This window comes from Chiloscyllium plagiosum, chromosome 9 (assembly GCF_004010195.1).
Source record: "Chiloscyllium plagiosum isolate BGI_BamShark_2017 chromosome 9, ASM401019v2, whole genome shotgun sequence".
Classification (NCBI taxonomy): Eukaryota; Metazoa; Chordata; class Chondrichthyes; order Orectolobiformes; family Hemiscylliidae; genus Chiloscyllium; species Chiloscyllium plagiosum.
The window spans coordinates 59,144,153-59,165,101 of record NC_057718.1 but is presented as its reverse complement, the minus strand read 5'-3'; the positions used below and the strand labels follow the sequence as shown (position 1 = coordinate 59,165,101).

Below are 20,949 nucleotides of genomic sequence, written 5' to 3'. Positions count from 1 at the left end.
TAGGTTCACGAGGTCAATTCCTGGAATGGCGGAACTACCTTACGCTGAAAGACTGGAGTGACTGGGCTTGTATACCCTTGAGTTTAGAAGACTGAGAGGGGATCTGATTGAGACATATAAGATTATTAAAGAATTGGACACTCTGGAGGCAGGAAACATGTTTCCGCTGATGGGTGAGTGCCGAACCAGAGGACACAGCTTACAAATATGGGGTAGACCATTTAGGACAGAGATGAGGAGAAACGTCTTCACCCAGAGAGTGGTGGCTGTGTAGAATGCCCTGCCTCAGAGGACAGTGGAGGCCCAGTCTCTGGATTCATTTAAGAAAGAGTTGGATAGAGCTCTCAAGGATTGTGGAATCGAGGGTTATGGAGATAAGGTAGGAACAGGATACTGATTAAGGATGATCAGCCATGATCATATTGAATGGTGGTGCAGGCTCGAAGGACAGAATGGCCTACTCCTGCACCTATTGTCTATTGTCCAAAGATTGATTTGTCCCCTGGATCTGATCGGATGCCTACTAGGATTTAAAGCAAGATTCTATCAGAATATGGTTTACTGAGGAAAATCAAGATATTATCACATCACAAGTGTGTCATGCATCAGGTAGTGGTAGGCCAGATTAGAAAGATTTTGTGCATTATGGGCTTCATTGGTTGGGCCAATGTTTATTGTCCATAATGAGTTCCCTTGACAATATGGTCATGACTAGCCACCTTGAACCATTGTAGTCCATTTGGTGTAGGTATTCCTGCAATGGTTAACTATCAAATTGAAAGACAAAAACATATAATGTGACAAAGACTAATGCAAGGTCAGAATTGAGAAAGTTTTAAAAACCAAGGGAAGGTAACCAATAAAGAGGAAGACAAACTTTGAGAGTAAACTTGCAAGTAATATTAAGACTGACATCAAGAACTGGTTTAAACTCATAAAAAGCAAGAGAGAGGCGAAGGTTAACATAAGCCTCTTAGAGAATGAGGCAGAGGAAATAATACTGGGGAACTGGGAAATGGCAGATCACTTGTATCAATCTTCAAAATAGAAGACTTAGCATTCCAAAATACTGAATGATCAAGGAAAAAAGGATGAGGAATTAAATAGAATGCCTATCGCTGGAGGAAAAACAGCGGAAAAAATTAATGGGGCTAAAGAGTGATTTGTCCCCTGGACCTGATGAGATGCTAACTAGGATTTAAAAGAAGTAACTGCAGAGATAGAGGATACACTGGTAGTAATCTTCCAAGAAACCTTAGGTTCTGAAAAAGTCCCAGAGGATTGAAAACTGCTAATGTAGCACACCTTTGTCTCAAAGGGAAAGAGACAAAAAAACTATAAGCTAGTTAGATTAGCATCAGTTATTGGAAAAATGTTCGAGTCTGTTATAAAGATTGTAATGGCAAAGCATTGAGTCAGCATGGTTTCATGAATGGGATACCATGCCTGACAAATTTACTACAAATCTTTATATTTTAATAATTCATAGCATTTGTTGCTTGTCCTTAGTTACCCTTGAGAAGGTGATGGTGCGCTGCCTTCTTGAACTATTGCAGTCCGTGCTTTCTGGGTTGATCCACAATGCCATTATGGAGGGAATTCCAGGATTCTGACCCAGCAACAGTGGGGGAATGGTGATATATTTCTAAGTCAGGATGATAAGTGACTTAGAGGGGAACTAGTATGTGGTGTGTTCCCATGTATTTGTTGCCTTTGTCCTTCCAGATAGAAATGGTTGTGTTTAGAAGATGCTCTTTGAGGATCTTTGGTGAATTTCTGCAGTGCACCTTGTTGGTGGTGGAGGGAAAGGGTGATTGTGGTGTGGTATCAATCAAGCAGGTGGTTTTGTCCTGAATGGTGTCAAGCTTTTTGATTGTTGCTGGAGTTGCACCCATTCAGATCAGTGGAGCTATTGCATCAACTCCTGACTTGTGCCTTGTAGATGATGGACAGACTACGGAGAGTCAGGAGTGGAGTTACTTGCCACAGTATCCCTCGCCTCTGACCTGCTTCTGTAGTCACTGTGTTTATGTGATGAGTCCATGAGTCTAGTTGAGTTTTAACATTCAGGTCTTGTTTCTTTGCTTCAGTATCTGAGAAGTCACAACTGGTGCTGAACATTATGCAGTCATTGGTAAACATCCCAACTTCTGACCTTATGATGGAGGGAAGGTCATTGTTGAAGCAGCTGAAGATGGTTGGGATGAAGAAACTACCCTGACGAAGTCCTGCAGCCGAGATAACTGACCTCCAATAGCCACTACTGTCATCCAATATGCCAGGAATGACTCCAACCACTGGACAGTTTACCCCCTGAAACCCATTGATTCCAGTTTTGCTCGGGCTCCTTGATGTCACACTTGCTGCCTTGATGTAAAGGGCTGTCACTCTCCCCTCACCTCAAAGGAATTCAGTTCCTTTGTCCAAGTTTGACCCAAAGCTGTAATGAGGTCAGGAGTTGTCTAGTTTGTGAGACAGCTCTCCCAATTTTGGCTCCAGCCTCCAGATGTTAGGAAGGAGGCTGCGGCAGGGTCATTAGGGCTATTTACTGTCGTAATTTCCAAGCTTAGGTTCATGCCAGTTTGACATTTTTCAGTTTCATTTTTTTAATGAGAGAGTTAAGCAAATAAGGGTGGTGCGGTGGTTCTGTGGTTAGCACTGTATCATCACAGCACCAGGGACCCAGGTTCAATTCCACCTGAAGCCATTATCTGTGAGGAGATTACACATTCTTTTCTTGCCTGCATGGGTTTCCTCCAGGTGCTCTGGTTTCCTCTCACAAGTCCAAAGATGTCCAGGTTAGGAGGATTAGCCATGCTAAATTATCAACAGTGTCCAGGGATGTGCAGTCAAGGTGGATGAGCTACGGGAAATGCAGGGTTATAGAAATAGTCTTTGGGGGTGGGGGTGGAGGGGGGTTGCAGGTCGATTACCCTTCGGAGGGTCAGTGTGGACTTGATGGGCCAATTGGCCTGCTTCCACACTGTAGGAGTTTTATGATTCTACGTTTCTTTGGGTCTCGGGTCATGTGTAGGTCTGGATAGCGGTTTTCCTTCCCTAAAAGGCATTAGTGAATCGGATGTGTTTTCACAACCATCAACAATGGTTTGACAGTTATCATTAGATTTTTAATTACAGATTTTACTGACCTGCTCTGCTGGGACTCAAATGTGGACTCCAGCTCATTAACTGTATATCTCTATTACTAGTCCAGCATGAGTATTGTAAACAATTGTAGTTTTTTTTTCCAGGATGCTGTTCTAGTGAGGTTTCGACCCCTCATGAACATGGGGGTCCTAATGAGAAATAAAGACACTGCATAAATCAATATTTTTGGATGGGATTTTCTTGCCCCATACTGTAATTCTTGCACCGAAAGCCACTGTTGAACTTGGTGCTAAATTGTTCTGGAATCTTTTAAATCCAAAGTAAATTTCCAGTTCTGAAATACTTTGGGGTAGAACACATAGTTCATTCCATTGTCATAAAATGCTGCAGTGTAAAATAAAAGACTATTTGCTTAAATGTAACTAAGCCAGTTCTTTGGAGTTATACTATTAATTCCATTACCCTGCTACTTTTCCAGCCTTGGGGGGGAAAAAATACTTTCAAGGATTTATCCCATTTCCTTTTCTAAGCTGTTATTGAATCTGATTTCACTACCATTTCAGATCGTAACAACTCACTGCATTATTTTTCTTGTCCGTCCTATTACCTCTGACACATATGTCTCTCACCTTCAATCTGTGTTGTCCAGTTCACAAACACACAGCACATCCAGAGCTAAAAGAGGGTGCAGAGATTTACTGCTGTGGTACTGGGGTTGAAAGGTATCAGTTTTGTGAAGAGGCCTTGAGTTGTTCTCCTTAGGAGTCAAGAGATGAAGGGGACATATAATTTAGGTATTCAAAATCACAACGGTTGTGATATTTTTAAAAAGGAGAAAGTATCTAAATGTGGGGGGTGTGGGGGAAGAAATATCAGTAATCTGATTATTTGCAAAATTAGTTTGGAAATTGATGTTTGAACTTCAATAATATTCAATTTGAGTTTTTTAAGCGAACTTCAGCAAAATCCACATTTACCCAAGGACTTGTTTCGGATTCCATATACATTCTGTCCATTCCAAACCCTTGAAATGTTTTGGGTGCCTATATCAATATCATAGTTACTACATCCTTAAAGAGTTTTTTGTTTTTGTAATAACACTGGATTGAAATATTAACTTTAGACCATCCAGGTCTCCGAATATCAAATAAGTTGCTCACAAATTTGTCTTGACTGACTAATGGATGAATATTGTTAAAAACATCTCTGCACAGATGGTGCTGATTTTGGTTTGTTTTCTGTATCTGTTATAGTGCAGTCATAAATTAGCTCATTCAAAGACAAACCTTGGCTTTCATCTAGTGTAACTTGAACCAACAGGAGAGATTTATCTGAAAAATTGCAGTATTGATATTTGCAGACCAGTTTGACAATGACTTAATTTACAATGCACAGAAATATATTAACAGAGGAATATACACGGATGGTTGATGGTGCAAAAAATGGAATTTTACTTGGTCTTTTGGGAAATACTGTAGTAAATTAAGTAGTTGTTTGGTTTATCATTGGATCCGTTCTGTTTTCCAAACAAATAACAAGCAGGAAATTTATTAGGACTATGACTATAACTCAGATCTGTTAACTATTTGAATTGATTTCAATTATTTTGTATATTTGTCAGAACTACTTCATTCTTGCTATGACTAGTATTAAACTAACCCTAGTATATCTCTATTACAACAAAGTCCTTTCTGTGCATCAACTCTGAAATGAGATCGTAGAATAAAATTTCAGAGCACAAAAGAAGATATACAAGGTAGTATCATGAATTTGAATACTAAATGTTTGCTTTTGAGATCTGGTTTGAGAAACAGTAATTTATTGGGATGATCTTGTCTCTCCATGATTGTAAACGTCTTCAGGAAATAACATTTACAATCATGGAGAGACAAGATCATCCCAATAACGTGGTTCAATTCAAAGTAGATTATTGTCTAAAATAAGGGATGATTTGCTTCTATTTTATCCTTTGCTACAACTGATCTGACACAGGGTACAGACGAGTGTCTAACTTCCCCAAAATGCCATCTGTCAATCCCTCAGCTTAGTAAGAACAAAAACAAAACCAATGCAACTAAGTTTTCAACTTTTGCATTCTTGTTAGAGTTTTGTTTGCTAGAAGCATTGAACATAAAAGCATACCCCACTTTTTCATATTCAGAAAGTCTTACTATCACTAAGCTGTAAGATCAATTAAGGTAATTCGAGAAAACGTACTTGGGTTAGAATATGACTTTTTGAAGACTCTGGTAATGTCTGTAGCTTTATTTTCTAGAGATGACAGGTGGAGTTCTATGTGCCCTTGTGGCAGGTTTGAAAATATAAAATATGAATCACTTTTTTCTGTTGCATAATGTAGACTGGAATAAAAGTCTTGCTCTAATTGTGTAGAATGTCATGACGGATATAGATAAGGTGAATGGCCGATGTCTTTTCCTTAGGTTGGGGTAATTTCAAAAGTAGAGAGCATATTTTCAAGGTGAGAAGAGAAAGATTTTAAAAAGACATGAGGCAATATTGTTGCATAAAGTGTGTTTCACATGTATTATGAACATCCAAAAGAAGAGATGGATGTGATTACAGTTACAATGTTTAAAAGGCATTTGTATAAGTACATGAACAAGAAATGTTTGGAGTTATATGGGCCAAGCGCAGATAGGTGGGCTAGTTTAGTTTGGGATAATGGTATGCATTGATTGGTTGGACCAAAGGGTCTGTTTCTGTGCTATATGATTCTATGATTCTAATGATATAAAAATAGACCAGTGGTTCAGTGGTTAGCACTGCTGCCTCACAGTGCCAAGGACCCGGGTTCAATTCCCGCCTCGGGCAACTGTCAGTTTGGAGTTTGCACATTCTCCCCGTATCTGCATGGGTTTCCTCCGGGTGTTCCGGTTTCCTCCCACAGTCCAAAGATGTGCAGGTTAGGTGAATTGGCCATGCTAAATTGCCATAGTGTTAGGTGGATTAGTCAGGGGTAAATATAGGGGGGTGGCTTTCTCTTCGGAGGGTCCACACTATAGGTAATCTAATCTAAAAAGAACCATCGCATTAGCACAATAAATGGATGTTTTGATAGTCATAGCGATCGTAGAGAAGCATAATGAGACACAATAGGCACAATTTTCCCTGGTCCTGAATAACATAGGCTTTGGCTGTAAGAGGGAATATGGCTGTGGTCAGGTATCCTGTGTGGTCTAGTGCTAGAGGTAGGAGCGTGCAGTTGTATGTGCAAAGAAATGTCAGCTGTGCCACATTGGTGGTAAAAGAAGAGTATGGATTGTCAATGCTGTACCTGACTGGGAGTCAAACTTGTCACTGGTGCCAGCAATCCAAGGATATCCCAGCAATCGCACTTACCTCCGCCTTCAAATGGGAGAATCTAGCCAGTGTTGAATGAGGGAAGTTTTAGGGATATGGAGCCTTATGAGATGGGTTAACATCCCGTGGGGAATCTCGCTAGGCATCACAGAGAGAAACCTTCCATGAAACCTGACGAAACTGACACTTGGCCAATTTGTGGTAAGATTCAATCCACAATTTCTAATTTGAGGAAAGGAAGATAAAGGCACAGCCAGAAATTTGAATACATTTCACCAACATTGAATTGTCATTGACTTTATGTTAGCAATGGTATTGATTTTTATACATTGGGTACCAATTGCTGCAATTTTATTTTGCTGCAGTGTAAATACTTGAATTTATAGAGGGCTATGTCTTACACATCAGCTTCCAACCTGGAATTATGTTTAGTAGGTTAGTAAATTTTATAAGAGCAACAATGTACAAGATAGTAAAAGTGAAGGAAGGTTGATTTACTTGTCTTTGCAACTGCAGATATTGAGAGCCTCTGAACTGTGCCCCTCATTTGTCATGCTTAAAAAAAGCACTGAAGTCGAAACTACTTCAAAGTGGTCTGGACTTGAACCAACTGAGTGCAAGCCCTCAAAGGTTACACTACTTACAACTGACCTCGGCCCACTGGTGTCTCTCTGGTCATTATCTGTTTGGAAGTGTGCCATCTAAAATCCAGAGCCGGTTATTTATGAGCCATTTTCCTTACTCGAGGTTTGAACTTCTTTGAAACAGAGCTTCAATCAATTATCAGTGTGGGCTTACGCAGTTTTAAAGAATGGGTTTGCTTTTCCATTGCAGATCGGAAATGGGGTTACACTGTGTGCATGCACATTTTTGCAAAGGGCATTGATATCACAGCTTAAAAAAAAATCCAAAAAGACATTTGTGTGGTGTATCTGGAGTTTATTGTCTGGAATATTAATGCTTCATAAACACTCGAGACAGAAAATTAAACTCTATGCTGCCATGACTTTAAAATTCTCTGCTAACATTATAGTTACAAATAGGTTGGTTTGTGAAACTGTTGTATTCAAGTTTACTTTTATGCAGAATGATAGTTAATCCAACTTACTTTATAGACAGTGAATAAATTCATGGGAGAAGATATTCATGCTGAATGTCTGCATGTCAGTGATCAGTTGTGAGCTGGGTTTAGAATGTGACAGAATGAATAATAAAACTGAGTCTGTATTTAATCGGGAAGGTCATTTATGGACAACTAGGAAAAGGAGTTTTGCAAAAATTGGTCTGTGCTGTGCCTGTTTTCTGGACATGCCTGGATTCAATAGCATGCACAAAGGCTTTCCGATCCAGCAAAGCATTGCTTGCCAAAACAGTATAAAGATAAAAATATTTATTTGTCTGATGCAGGCATTTGAACCTCTGCACTGTGCAATTAAGCTGCAGTCCCCTCATTTCCAGATTTCTTGCCCTGCCAGTCACTTCAAAGAAACCAGGCTGAGTAATCACATTATGCTCAGAAAAGATGATTGTACTTAGCTGAAGATAGAGCTGGGAGGTGTTCATCCTGATCCCATCTCAAAGGTACTGGTTGCCTTCACTCTCAACCATGATTCACAAACGTGAAACCTCGATCCCTGTCCTGGGTATTGAACCAAGGCCCAGTTGACTGAAGGCTCTTGTGATGACAGCAACAGATGTTCTACTGTTCTTTGATTTTGGGCTCTCTCACCTCACGATCTCCATTCGAATGAAGCCTGTGATCCAACATAGTGAGACTTTTCAATCTCATCATTCAGATATAGTGGATGCCATAGAATGTTAAGTGCAGGGAAATTAATTAAATGAATGAAAATTGCATTTGGGAGATATTCATTACTTTAAGTGATACAAATTGGATACATCTGAGAAAAGGAATGTCAGTTAGATGTGCATTGGTTGTGTAGTTTAGAATTAGTCGAATGTTCAGCAAAATAGCTGACAATATGTGAGCATAACACAAAGTAATGCTGAATTAGTAAAGGTTATTGTCAGGGTAATGTATGTCAGAGCAGAAAAAAAATCAGAAATGGCCAACTGAAGAAGAAAATGCATTTAATTATTGACTCATGCGTACTCCTGTTAAATTAGGCGTGACTGAAGTATAAATTTAAAAGATTAGCTCAGCTCTTTATGTAAAAGGTATTCTTTATAAAGTATAGACCTTGACATTGTTATAACTAAATGATCCAGTAAGCGGTATTTGTTTCCAATGAGTGGAACAACAGACAACATAGTTTGTAATTAAATTACACACAGCAATACAATTGAGTAGTATTAAAATTCAATTCAGCGGTCACAGGTTCAGAGTTTATTTAAACTAAGTTCAAACCCAACAAGATGTTTTAAACACACTGACTGGATCTCTGGCAGCATTCATTTCAGAAATTAAATGATTATTTTATTGAAAATTGTAGAAACGCTTTTAAAAGATTGGGTACTGCCTCATAGTCTTTGGTTTTGATTTTCCATCTCTCGTGTGGGAGAAGTAATTTGAACGCCACTTTAGGAATAAAGGAGAAAGTGAGGACTGCCGATGCTGGAGAGTCAGAGTCGAAAGGTGTGGCGCTGGAAAAACACAAGCAGTTGAGCAGCATCCGAGGAGTAGGGGAGTTGGCATTTCAGGCACAAGCCCTTCATCAGGAATGTAGAGGGGCAAGGGGGCTGAGAGATAAATAGGGATTGGGGCTGGGGGGAAATGTAGCTGGGAAGGTCGATGTTAATGCCGTGTGATGGAAGGGTCCCAAGGTGGAAGATGAGGGGTTTAAGGGCTGAGATGGTCCATATGAACTTAAGGTCAGAGTGGAATGGCTTTCATTTAAAAGTTGACTGAAATAATAAAGTCTTCAAAATGTGTAGACACTTAGGCAGATGATTTTCAATGCAGAGAAATGTGAGGAGATACATTTTGGTAGAAGAAACATGGAGAGATAATACAGGTTCAATTTGAAGCAAGTACAGGAGCAGAGGGACCTGAGGGTTGAAGTGCATAATTCTTTGAAGGTAGCCAGGAACGTTAAAATAGTTGTTAAGGCAGCCAAGTGGTTCCGATAAATGAGAGGCATAGAGTAAAACAAAAAGTGGAAGTGATGCTACATCTCTACAAATAAATGGTCTGTCCACCTTTGGAGTACTGTTTTCAGTTTAACGTCCTTCCCTGCTCAAAGCCCTGGAGTAAGTGCAAAGAAGATTTATTAGAATGAGACCAGGAATGAGGGATTCTGGATACAAGGACAGATTAGTGAAATTGGGCTTTTTCTCCTTGGAGCAGAGAAGATTAAAAGGTGACCTTGGTGAGGTATTAAAAACTATGAACAACTTTGACAATGTAAAAAAGAATATTCTGTTTCCACTAGTTATTTAACATGTGCAAAAATAGTGACAGGAACAACTATCACATTGTTCAACATTACTAATTTTCATTGCAGCTTGTTCTTCATTCAGCAAAGCTTTTTATGAATATTTACATTTTAAATGTTCCCCTTATAGAATGCAGTTTATCAGTGTGACTACACAGTCTTGCCCCACAAGTGTTCTTTTCCCTCCAGACTACCTGCCTGACCTCCCACAGCTATTTCTGGCATAGGCAAATGTTGCAGCTAAAATAATGTTGGTTTGACCAGTTCACCAAAACTGTACCCATCCCAATTATGCACAACCTAAAAGCTTCACACAAGCTGGACCTTTAAGTTGCTGTGCACAAAAGATTTAAAAACACCTGTACACAACAAGAACATTAGAGGGTATGTTGGTACCAGTGACTGCCCAAGACATGTGAGCAGAAAGCCCTACCAGAATGTCAATTTTCCACTTTAACCTGTATATTGTAGATGATTTCTGTGGAAATCTCCAGCATTGCCTACCAACAGTTACCAATACTCAGTATCAAGTCTGAACGACTTAGACAAATCCAAAAATTGACTGCAATGGAGTCCTGGAACTAAAGATGTGTCTCCTTTAAATTTTGGCTGGAGTTAGTTTTGGAATTTTGGGTGGCACAGTGGTTAGCACTGCTGCCTCACAGTGCCAGAGACCCAGGTTCAATTCCCACCTCAGGTAATTGTCTGTGTGGAGTTTGCACATTCTTCCCGTGCTTGCGTGAGTTTCCTCTGGGTGCTCCGGTTTCCTCCCACAGTCCAAAAATGTGCAGGTTAGGTGAATTGGCTATGCTAAATTGCCCATAGTGTTAGGTGAAGGGGTAAATGTAGGTGGGTTGCTCTTCAGAGGGTCGATGTGGACTTGTTGGGCCGAAGGGCCTGTTCCCACACTGTAATCTAATCTAATCTTGAATTTTGCTTAATCGATGTTCTTTCAAACATAGATGGGGAAAGCTGTAGGAAGGTTGTCATGGCTGTGATCTTCCCAGTAGCAGACCAAGCAACTCTAGCAGTATTAAACTTAGTTTGAATACAAATCAAGCATTAATGTTCTGGTATGCACTGAAGTTTACATCAGACAATGTGAGATTTCAATGGAATGAAATTGGGTGAATTATTAATTGCCGAACGAAATTCTCTGCCAGATTACTGCCCATGCTGAATGTTTGTCTGATGATTAGGTAAAAAATAGTAAAGTTAATTACCATCATTTTTGCTGCAACTGTCATCCTTCTGATGGGTGGCAGATTTTCAAATTTCTTTAAGATCACAAAATGACATTCAAACAAGGACAAAGTGATATTCAAAGAAGGACAAGTATCTAGCCACCATTGTTACCTCTGCCAATATCAAAACAAGCTATAAAAACTGAAAATGCTAAAAATAATAATTCTCATGTATTGATGTTGCCATAAATTGTACTGTAATAAATGTTTGCACTGCACAAACTTGCAACAAGGCTAAAATAAATACTCATCCTCTATCACTTGAATTTTCTTTCTAAGCCATGGTATTATGTGTTGGGGATGTGGGCTTGTGGCTGAAATAACTAGAGAATCAAACATAACAAGGGTACCTGACAATCATTTAATTTGATTTCAACATAGAAATTGAAACTTAGTGCAAAATTGCAGAGGTATATATTGAAGCGCTAATTACCTTTTCTGACCTCAGATGTGCAGATATTAGGACTGGATAACAATTTCAGACTCGAATGGGCAGAGATGTGCCTTGCCTACTGTACCTAGTTTCAGCTGGTGTTGCAGCTGAAGTGGTCAGGAGGTCATTTTAAATTAACTTTTATGCCAGGAGAAGCCTGCATTGCATTTCCAGTAACCAATACAAAGTATCAAACAAGATTTCACAAATTAAGACTTTCACTGCAACAACATAGGCTAAACATTATTTACTAGGCAACTTAATACATTAAACTGCAGATAAAAAAGAATGAATTAGCACTGTCAAAAACCCCATACTATGTTTATGTGTTATGGCACACACTAAACATATGTGGCCTTGAAGGGCTCCCTTCTCCCCAGCACATCAGGGTGAATCCTCTGATGTTCTTTACCCATTCTCCGGAGTTTCATTGACCACCTTCCAAGGGGTGTCCTTCTTGGCCCCTCAAACTCTAGAAATTCCATCTTGTCAAACGGAGAATCTGTTTATGTCAGCATTCTACTAACAATAAGTTTTTCCAGTAATTTCTGTTTTTGTTTCAAAATAGTCTTTTCCTCTTCCTGGTATAAGAGCAGCTACTTTTGGTCTTCCTGTCCAAGAATTTCTCTTTCACTCCAGAACCTCTAAATCAAAGTCTGTAGCCAAAAAGAGCAGCTAACCATCGTGTCCTGGTGTGAAAATGGATAGTTGAAGTTTTATGGGATTTGACCAGGGCCTATGCCCCATTGCAAGGGAGTGAATCTGGGCAGAATTTAGGACAGTTAACACCCCCCTTTTCAGGACCCCTGTTTTACCTTAAACAAAATACTTCAAAATATGTCTATGTTTGAACTTAGGTTTGAATTCATAACTCAGATCCAATGTCAGTTTTAGCTGACCTATTGCAAGACGTCTAATTTACACCATCATTGCCTTAAAAGGACCAGCAGTGTGAGGAATTAAGATGAATCATATATCAGATAAATGGTGAATTTGAAGAGTGCAACACTTTGAAGTTTAAATATTGCCACAAAAAAATACATGCAGCAGGAATTTCCTCAGTTATTGTAATTTTCTTAGAAGTACAATGAAAACCTCATTAATGCTCATAAAAGTGGTATCTAGGATTCTTCTAACAGCTGATGAAAAATTTGAGGAAATTCCCAACTATAAAGTTGTCATTATACCAAACCGTTCAGCAACTGAATAGACAAATAAATCTGTACGTCCGTCTTTTTAACGAATGTAGTTCCAGGCCGATCTTATTTAAAAGTTAGCTACATTCTGGTTATAATTGTCCATGTCATATTGATTGATTAGTCAAAATCTTGATTTCCTTTTTAAAATTAATTTAAAATCATGGAAAGATTTTTTTCTTAACTAGAGTGTTTTCTTTTTGTGAGCTTGCATTTATAGAACACCTTTCATCACTAAGAACAGAACTTTCCTGTCACAGCTGTAAATATAAAAGTTGAAGTAAGTAACTTGCAGCAGCATTCTTCAGATATTTTCATAGAATCATATACTTCTATCAGAGCTGGCACAAGCAACTTCATTTTAACATGAACTTCTTTTAACATGAAAGACGACAGTTCCAGCAGCATCTCCTAAGTATTACATTGTCAACTTTAATTTTGTGGTCGACTCTAATGGAATGGGACTTGAACACAAACACACACACCCTTCTCAAGGATAGCTCTACTGACTGAGCCAGTTACCTGCTCTCCCAGGCTGGTACTATCACTTACTTGTACATCCTCCAAAAATCAAGTGTAAGAACTCATTGCTAATAATCGCATAGCCATTAGCAGCTGTTATGTAACTTAATGATGAACACATGAAAATTTAATAGTTCACGATGGTCTCTTGGCTTATTACTTAAAGATGATGGAACCATTCTTCTCTACAAAAACAAAGTGCCTATGTCATGGATTGAATGGATTTGTGATGGTGTGATAGGGATGTTCTTCAGTGCTTTTCATCACAGTTTATCAACATTAGTTGGTTCAACTTCATCAACATCTTTAAACAAGCTGGAAAAAGCACCTCCCAATTCACAAATCAATATGTAATATTACAAAAACAAAAGTTTCATTTTATGATTTACTTCAAGACTTTGACTTTAATATGGAGACTTCACTAAACTATGTATTTTTCATTTTAAAATGTTACCAGAAACATATTGCAATTTTTTTTTCCTTTTACAAAATCTACTAGTTAGTCATCGTCTTGCATTTTTAAAACATTTGTAATGTAACTTATGTGGTATCTTGATACTTTATGGTAAAATAAATGCTGTATTTCTTTGGTGGAAAAGCAGTAGCATATAGTCAGGACATTCAAACTTTCGAGTGATATTGTTAAAACTTATTGCACTTGGAAATGCAATTTTCTCAAATAACTTTAGATACAATATGAAGAAGTTACAATAACATTTTCTACTCTAATAAACAATTAAAGAACTTAGTTGTGGTCTTGAGTTATGTATCATTTTCAATGACATCTATTACTTTTCATCATTTTAATGTGTATAATAAATTTCTCGTACAGGCAGCTGTAACAAGACACAAAACAAGACGACAAACTCAACACGAACCAAAATCGACAAAAGAGAAAAGTAGCACACTGCGTAATGTCGAACATGCAGCTTCACTGAAGCTAAGGGATAGAAAAGCAGAGGTCACAATGACTGTACAAAACAAACCAAAAATGACTGGTTTATTTGAATCTTCAATATCACCTCAGGTCAAGGTTAGGAAACCAGAGGTCACAATGACTGTTCAGAATAAAGCTAGAATAATTGGTCCAACTGAACTTCCAAGAGGTCCTCAGCTTACTTACAGTAAACCAGAGGTCACAATGACTGTTCAGAAGGAAACAAGAGTGACTGAGCCAACAGTACCTTCCATCATGTTCCAGGATCAAATCCGAATAAAATCAGATGTCTTACTATATGGTTTTGCGGTTCTTGTCTTGATAGTTTCGATTATCCTAGTAATCATGTTTTTTTAAGTACTGTACAATTTATCAGAGCCGTCACTCTTTCTGTGCTGTGTAATAAGTTAACTTTTCAGACAGTTTAACAGTCTCTTTTGCATAAAGCTATTGAATAGACAGACTAAATTTAGCACTATTAAGAACACTCTACATCATCAGTTTATTTATGGCGACAGAATAAATCTGATTCAGCTTTTGTTACATGGGATTTTGAAATTCTTTTTATCACAAGAATTGTATTAACTATTTGCAGTTATGACAAATTAGTGTATGCAATCACAGCATTCATTAAATCAAGTTTATAAGCTGCCAGATATACAAGGTTAATCTTCTTACAATTAGGAGTAGATCAATAAATTTCTTAACATGGTTGTCAACTTCAGAAACTAGACATCTTGTTAACAAATATTCATATGAAGAATCTTCACACAACCGTGGTTAGGATTTCTTGATAGTCATCTTTACTGTAATTGGCTAAAGAAAGGGGAAGAAAAATTAAGAATGGAAACTTTCCTGCATTATTTTGTTACTGTTTACCACAAAACAATGTGATAATGATGTCATCTTTAAGGACTGGTGATTTGTTGTATAACAAACTACTTGATTTCTTTAGGTAAAATAATTTGAGAACTCAGGATAAAACAAGTCCTTAATGTTATGCCAAAGAAATCTTCTTGTTCATAATGTATTGATAAATGGCTAACTTGTGAAATAAGAAATTTAAACACTGAATGCAGTCTATTTATTTGCTTATTGTTTGATTAACTAGCCAATAGCATTCTACAGTCACAACATCTTCTTTCCAAGTAAACTTCAAATTATTTCAAAAATTTGTATAACTTCTAAAGCACTGTTCTTTCAAAAGTTACCAAATTAAAATATAATTAATAAAGGAGCAAGCAAGATCATACTATGTTACACAGATGTAAATCATTTGAGGAAGCACTGATAATTTGACAGTGAAGGTACTATTTGTACTTAAATTATTTGGATTTGGTGGAAAAGACTAGGTTATAAAATGCTTTGCACTGTTATAAAAAAGCAAGAAGTGTTTAAAAGCAACCAAAAAGCTATATCATTTAACTTGAGCACAAGTCTCAACAATTGGTGCAAAAAGGGAGGGTTCTAGATTCCTGGAGTACTGGGACGGTTTCTGGGGAAGGTAGGACCTGTACAAGTGGGTCGGTCTGCACCTGCAACTGAATGGGACCTTGTGGGTGGGTTTGTTAATGCTGCTGGGAGGAATTTAAATTAGTTTGGCGGAGGGAGAGAATACAGCATTAGTACAATAGAGACAAAGCATACTATAGTAAAAGAACCAAGGCAGGAGTTCAGCCACGTTGAGTTTCCAGCAATGTTGTTGGTACCACAGAGATGTAGTGGAGGGAGGGGCAGAGTTGGCATCTCAACATTCTGGGGAAACGATGTTCAAGCAGAATAGGGGAGGATGTAAAAGGGTAGTGTTGCATTATTAATTAAGGAGTTAGTGACTACAATAAGGAAGGACAACATCTTGGAAGGGTCTTCGAAAAAGGCTTTGTGGATCGAGCTTAAGAATAAAAATGGGAGTCACATTTCTCGATGTGTAAAAGTAATAATAACAGGGTAATTATATTGGAGGATTTCAACTTCCCTAACATTAATTTGAATGATCATAGTGTAATGAATTTAGAGGGTGTGGATTTATTGACATATATCCAGGAGAGCTCTTTATGTCAACATGTCAGAAGTCAAACAAGAGGTGATGCAGTGCTGCAGCAAATTCTGGGGAACAAAGCTGGACATGTGGTCAAGGTGGCAGTGGGAGAGTATTTTAATAACAGCGATGACTACACTACATTTTAAGTTTGTTATGGAAAGGAAAAAGATGGTCTGCAAAAAAGGTTTGGGCTGAGGAAGGCAGGTTTTAATTAAAATAAGGCAGGATCTGGCCAAAGTAGACTGGCAGCAGGAACTTGTAGGAAAATCTATTGCAGAACAGTGGGAGACATTTCAAAAGGAAATGGAAAAGGAAATACTGACCCATAACGTTCCCTTTAAGATGAAACGTACCAGCAAAGAGGCCAGGGAACCCTGAATGTCTAGGAATATTCAGTTAAAAATCAGACAATACCAGGTTATAGTCCAACAGGTTTAATTGGAAGCACACTAGCTTTCGGAGCGATGCTCCTTCATCAGGTGACTATCCTGATCCAGATTTGTTGTATTCCAGATTGCTGTGGGAGGTGAGGGAGGAAATTACAGGAGCTCTGTCCCAAAGCTGCTAGAGATAAACCAGGGAATTCCAAACCAACAACTCTCACATCAATTGCAATTCAACTATTGGAGAAAATTCTGAAGAAAGTAATTCATTGAAAGGTGAGATTTGATCAGGAATAGTCAATGTGGCTTTATCAGAACAAATCTGATGAAAACTTTTTGAGGTGATCAGATATGTACATGAGGATACTGCAGCTGTTATATTTATGTGGAATTTTGGAAAGCCTTTGTCAAATTTCCACATAGGAAACAATGGAGGTAAAAACCACATTGGATCTAGGATAATGTAGCAAGTCAGATTCAAAATTGACTTAGTGGCAGGAGATAGAGGGTTGTACTTGAAAACTGTGTGTGTCTGGAGGCTGTGTCCAGTGGCAAAGCACAGTCATCAGTGTTGGGTCCCTTACTGTTTGTAAGATATGTGAATGCTATAGAGGAGAATGTTGGGAAGGTTGGCAAATAAGTTTGTGGATAACACAGAGATTGGCAGTGTTGTTAATAGTGCGGACAAGGTCTTATGTTACAGGAAGATATAACCAGGTTGGTCAGATGGGCATATCAGTAGCAGATGGACTATAACACAGATGTGTGAAGTGATGCACTTTGGAAGAAGTAACAAGACAAGAGAGTACTCAACAAATGGCAGGACACTAGGAAGCTCATAATACAGAGGGATCTTGGGATGTTTATCGACAGATCCCTGAAAGGGTCATGACCGGGTAACAGGATAGTTAGGAGGGCACACGGGACAGTTGACTTTATCAGTCATGGCATGGATTATAAAAGCAGGCAGGTTATTTTGGAGCTGTACAAAATTTTTGCGAGGCCACAGCTGGAGTACTGTGTGCAGTTCTGGTCAGCACACTGTAGGATAGATGTGATTGTACTGGAGAGTGTGCAGAAGACATTCATCAGGATGTTGCCTGGGATGGAGTATGTTAGGTATGAAGAGAGGCTGGATAGTCTCTGACGGTTTGCCTTCGGGTAGAGAAGGTTGAGGAGAGATCTGGATAAAGTGTTTAAGATTATGAGCAGCATGGGCACGATGAATAGGAAGCAGTTGTAGTACTTAGTTGAAGGGTCAATAAAGAGGCGGTATAAAAATAAGGTGAAGGGCAGGTTTAGAGAGGATTTGAGGATAAAAGAAAACTTTTCCCCCAAAGGTTTGTGGAAATTTGGAATGCGCTGCACAGGAGGGTAGCAAAGGCCAGAAACGTCAATCTTTATAAAGTACTTGGATGAGCAGTTGCAGTCTCTTAACATTTAAGGCTATGGGCCAAATGCTGGAAAGTAAGGTCAGTATATAACGGTCAGGACAGCCTCAATGGGCCAAAGGGCCTCTCCCGTGCTGTATGACTCTGAGATAACACAAGACAACGCAAAAAAGGTTGCCTTGTTTATCTAATTGAATTGATAAGCCATTTTTATTGTTTTTAAATCCCACAAATATTTTACTTGGTTAAAACAGAAGTAGTTGTACAAATGCTGCATGCTGGGCTGCATTATTCAAAATAATGAAAATATTCAATATTACAACAGAAAATTAAAATTATCTGCCCAAACCAGCTGATCCAATTTCTCAGTCTTTCATGCTCTCCATACACCTTCAATACTCAACAAGAACATTTGGCACTTTAGAAAACATGAACATGAAGTTAAAATACAGACAAAGTGTCTGTTTCAGTTTTTGTAGATTAAGACAGCAGACTTTTCCACATAAAGAAAGCAGATTAAAATCTAGAGTTACAGATGGATTATAACATTTGTAAATATACTAAAAAAAACAAAACTTCTCCATTTTTAGGTAACTGATCAAAGAGCTCAGTATTGTCATTGAACAGAAATCAAGTTTCAATAAGGAACCAACTTCCTCCTCTACTATGCAATATCATGATATTAAAAAAAGCTGTATACAGCACAAGAGGAAAAAATATAATTAGTGGGGTATGTCTTTCTAACTTAGATTTTAAGGCACATTCCTAGCATTTTAGAGTTGAAGGCTAAACATTCATCTTTAATAATAGATCAATACCATAACACATATTGGAAATATATTTATAATGTTCTGCCAATTAGCTGAAAAGTGAAGAACATATCTTTTGAATATGCTTTTCAGGTAATTATTTTCCAATTCTCATCTGGACATTCACTTCAGCCTTGTTTTTCCTGTGAAAATTTCCACCTAACCAATATCACAGTTGACTGTATTTCACCATTTTTGTGACAGAGTAAAATGGCCATTCCACAGAAAAGCCTAGAAACTAAAGCACAAAATTTTCCACTTGTGTACACTTGATATAGAACCCTTGACAACGAGAAACACTTAATAACTGAAACCATTCATACAGATGAAGCCAACATTTTTCCTTACATTCATGTTAAATGAACAGAAAATGATGGGTGCATCAGCATGTGTTCCAGGTAGGTTTGGCTTCAGATTAAAATTTGTAAACAGAATTTTCTTTGGAAAAACTTACTGAAACAGAAACTGATTTAGTTACATTAAATCGGGATTTTTTTTCATTTATTCATGGGATGAGGTTGTTGCTGACCAGACCAGCATTTATTTACCATCTCAAATTTCCCTTGAGAAGGTGGTGGCAAGCCACTTTTGTGAACTGATACAGTCCATTCAATTACATCCACAATATTGTTAAGGAATGAGTCCAGGATTTTGTCCCAGCGACTGTGAAAGAATAGCAATATAGTTTTAAATGAGATGATTTGTGGCTTGGAGGGGATCTTGCATTTGGGTAGTGTTCATTCTAGGTAGTAAAGACGGTGTGTTTGGAAGGTGCTGTCTATCGAGCCTTGATGAGAGTTGTTACAATGCATCTTGTAGATGGTACACAATACTGCCAATGCTCTCGGATGTGAAGGAAGCGAATGTTGAAATTAGTGGATGCAGTGTCAATCGAGTTGGCTGGTTTGTCTTGGATGGTGTCAAGTTTCCTGAGTATTGTTGGAATAGCACTCATCCAGGCAAGTAACTTGTGTCTCACAAATGGTAGGCAAGCTTTGTGGAATCAGGTGGTGAGTTACTTTTGGCAGAATTCCCAACTTCCAATCTGTTCCTGTAGCCACAGTACTTATATGGCTATCCAATTCAGTTTCTGGTCAATAGAAACCCCAGGATGCGGGGGAATTCAGTAATGGCAGTGCTATATCATGGGGTGACAACTGGATTTGCTCTTGTTGGAGGTCTTTATTGCTTGTTACTTGTGTGGCACAAATGTTACTTGCCACTTATCAGCCCGAGTCAGAATATTGTCCAGGCTTTACAGCACATGGGCAACTGCTTCAGCATCCAAAGAGTCGTGAATGTGCTAAACATTGTATAATCATCCATGCACATCCCTAATTTAGGCTTTATGATAGAGGAAAGTTTATTAATTAAGCAGTTGGAGCTGATTGGGTCTAGGGTACTACCTAAAACTCCTGCAGTGATGTCCTGGAATGGAGATGATTGATCTTCAACAACCAAAACCATTATCCTTTGGTCCAGGTATGACTCCAACCAGCACAGTTTTCTCCCAGATTCCTATTGGCTCCAGTTTTGATCAAGCGCATTGATGCCACACTCATTCAAAGGCAGTCATCCTCATTTGAGCTTGACTTTTTTTGTCCATGTTTGGACCGAGTCTGTGATGAAGGGGGAAGCCTGGATGAGCCCAACTGAGTGAAAATGAGCAGGTTATTGTTGAGTTTGTGCCATCTGATATCACTATTCTGATAATTGCAAGTAGACTGATGGTGTTATAATTGACCAGGATGAATTTGACCTGGTTTTGTGAAAAGGATATAGTTGAATAATTTCCAGATTGGTGAGTATTGCCACTGTTGTAACTGTGCTGAAACAGGTCAAACAGAGGCATCCTTGTTCTGGAGCACAAGTCTTCACTGCCATTGTTGGAATGCTTTCAGGGCTCATAACATTTGCACCAAGTTCAACTGTTTCTTTATATCATGTGGAGTGAATTAAATTGGCTGAAGGCTAACATCTGTGATGTTGAGTACCTCAGAAGGAGACAAGATAGATCATTCTCTTGTACACAATTTAGTTTCTGATCATTAATCTGTTCTTACCTTATTGCAATAAGGACATTCTCCAAAAATGACGTTAAAGCTCTGTCTTGAATGAGGTAGCCCTCGTAACCACTGCAGGATTGAACATTTCAATAATTAACAAGAT

General features: G+C 38.4%; 2 protein-coding genes across 10 annotated transcripts in view; one reads left to right on the top strand and one right to left on the bottom strand.

The window, feature by feature from the left end:
* The window catches only part of LOC122552887 (serine/threonine-protein kinase VRK2-like), a 115,325-nt gene that overhangs the window by 91,743 nt on the left and 2,633 nt on the right, over positions 1-20,949 (top strand). For 4 of the 6 annotated variants that reach the window (XM_043696032.1, XM_043696034.1, XM_043696033.1 and 1 more), the window contains one exon: positions 14,052-16,856. The exons of 1 other annotated variant lie outside the window; for it this stretch is intronic. In XM_043696032.1, coding sequence (XP_043551967.1) covers positions 14,052-14,513 — 462 coding nt within the window. In that variant the 3' untranslated portion in view covers positions 14,514-16,856. Of the gene's footprint in view, positions 1-14,051; positions 16,857-20,949 lie in introns of those variants that run through there. One more of the 6 variants, XM_043696036.1, reaches the window with a different exon arrangement.
* The window catches only part of fancl (FA complementation group L), an 88,856-nt gene continuing 82,792 nt past the window's right edge, over positions 14,886-20,949 (bottom strand). For all 4 annotated transcript variants that reach the window (XM_043696040.1, XM_043696041.1, XM_043696042.1 and 1 more), the window contains 2 exons: positions 20,844-20,915; positions 14,886-14,972 (listed from right to left, as the gene is read on the bottom strand). In XM_043696040.1, the coding sequence (XP_043551975.1) occupies positions 14,937-14,972; positions 20,844-20,915 (108 nt within the window). In that variant the 3' untranslated portion in view covers positions 14,886-14,936. The remainder of the gene's footprint in view (positions 14,973-20,843; positions 20,916-20,949) is intronic.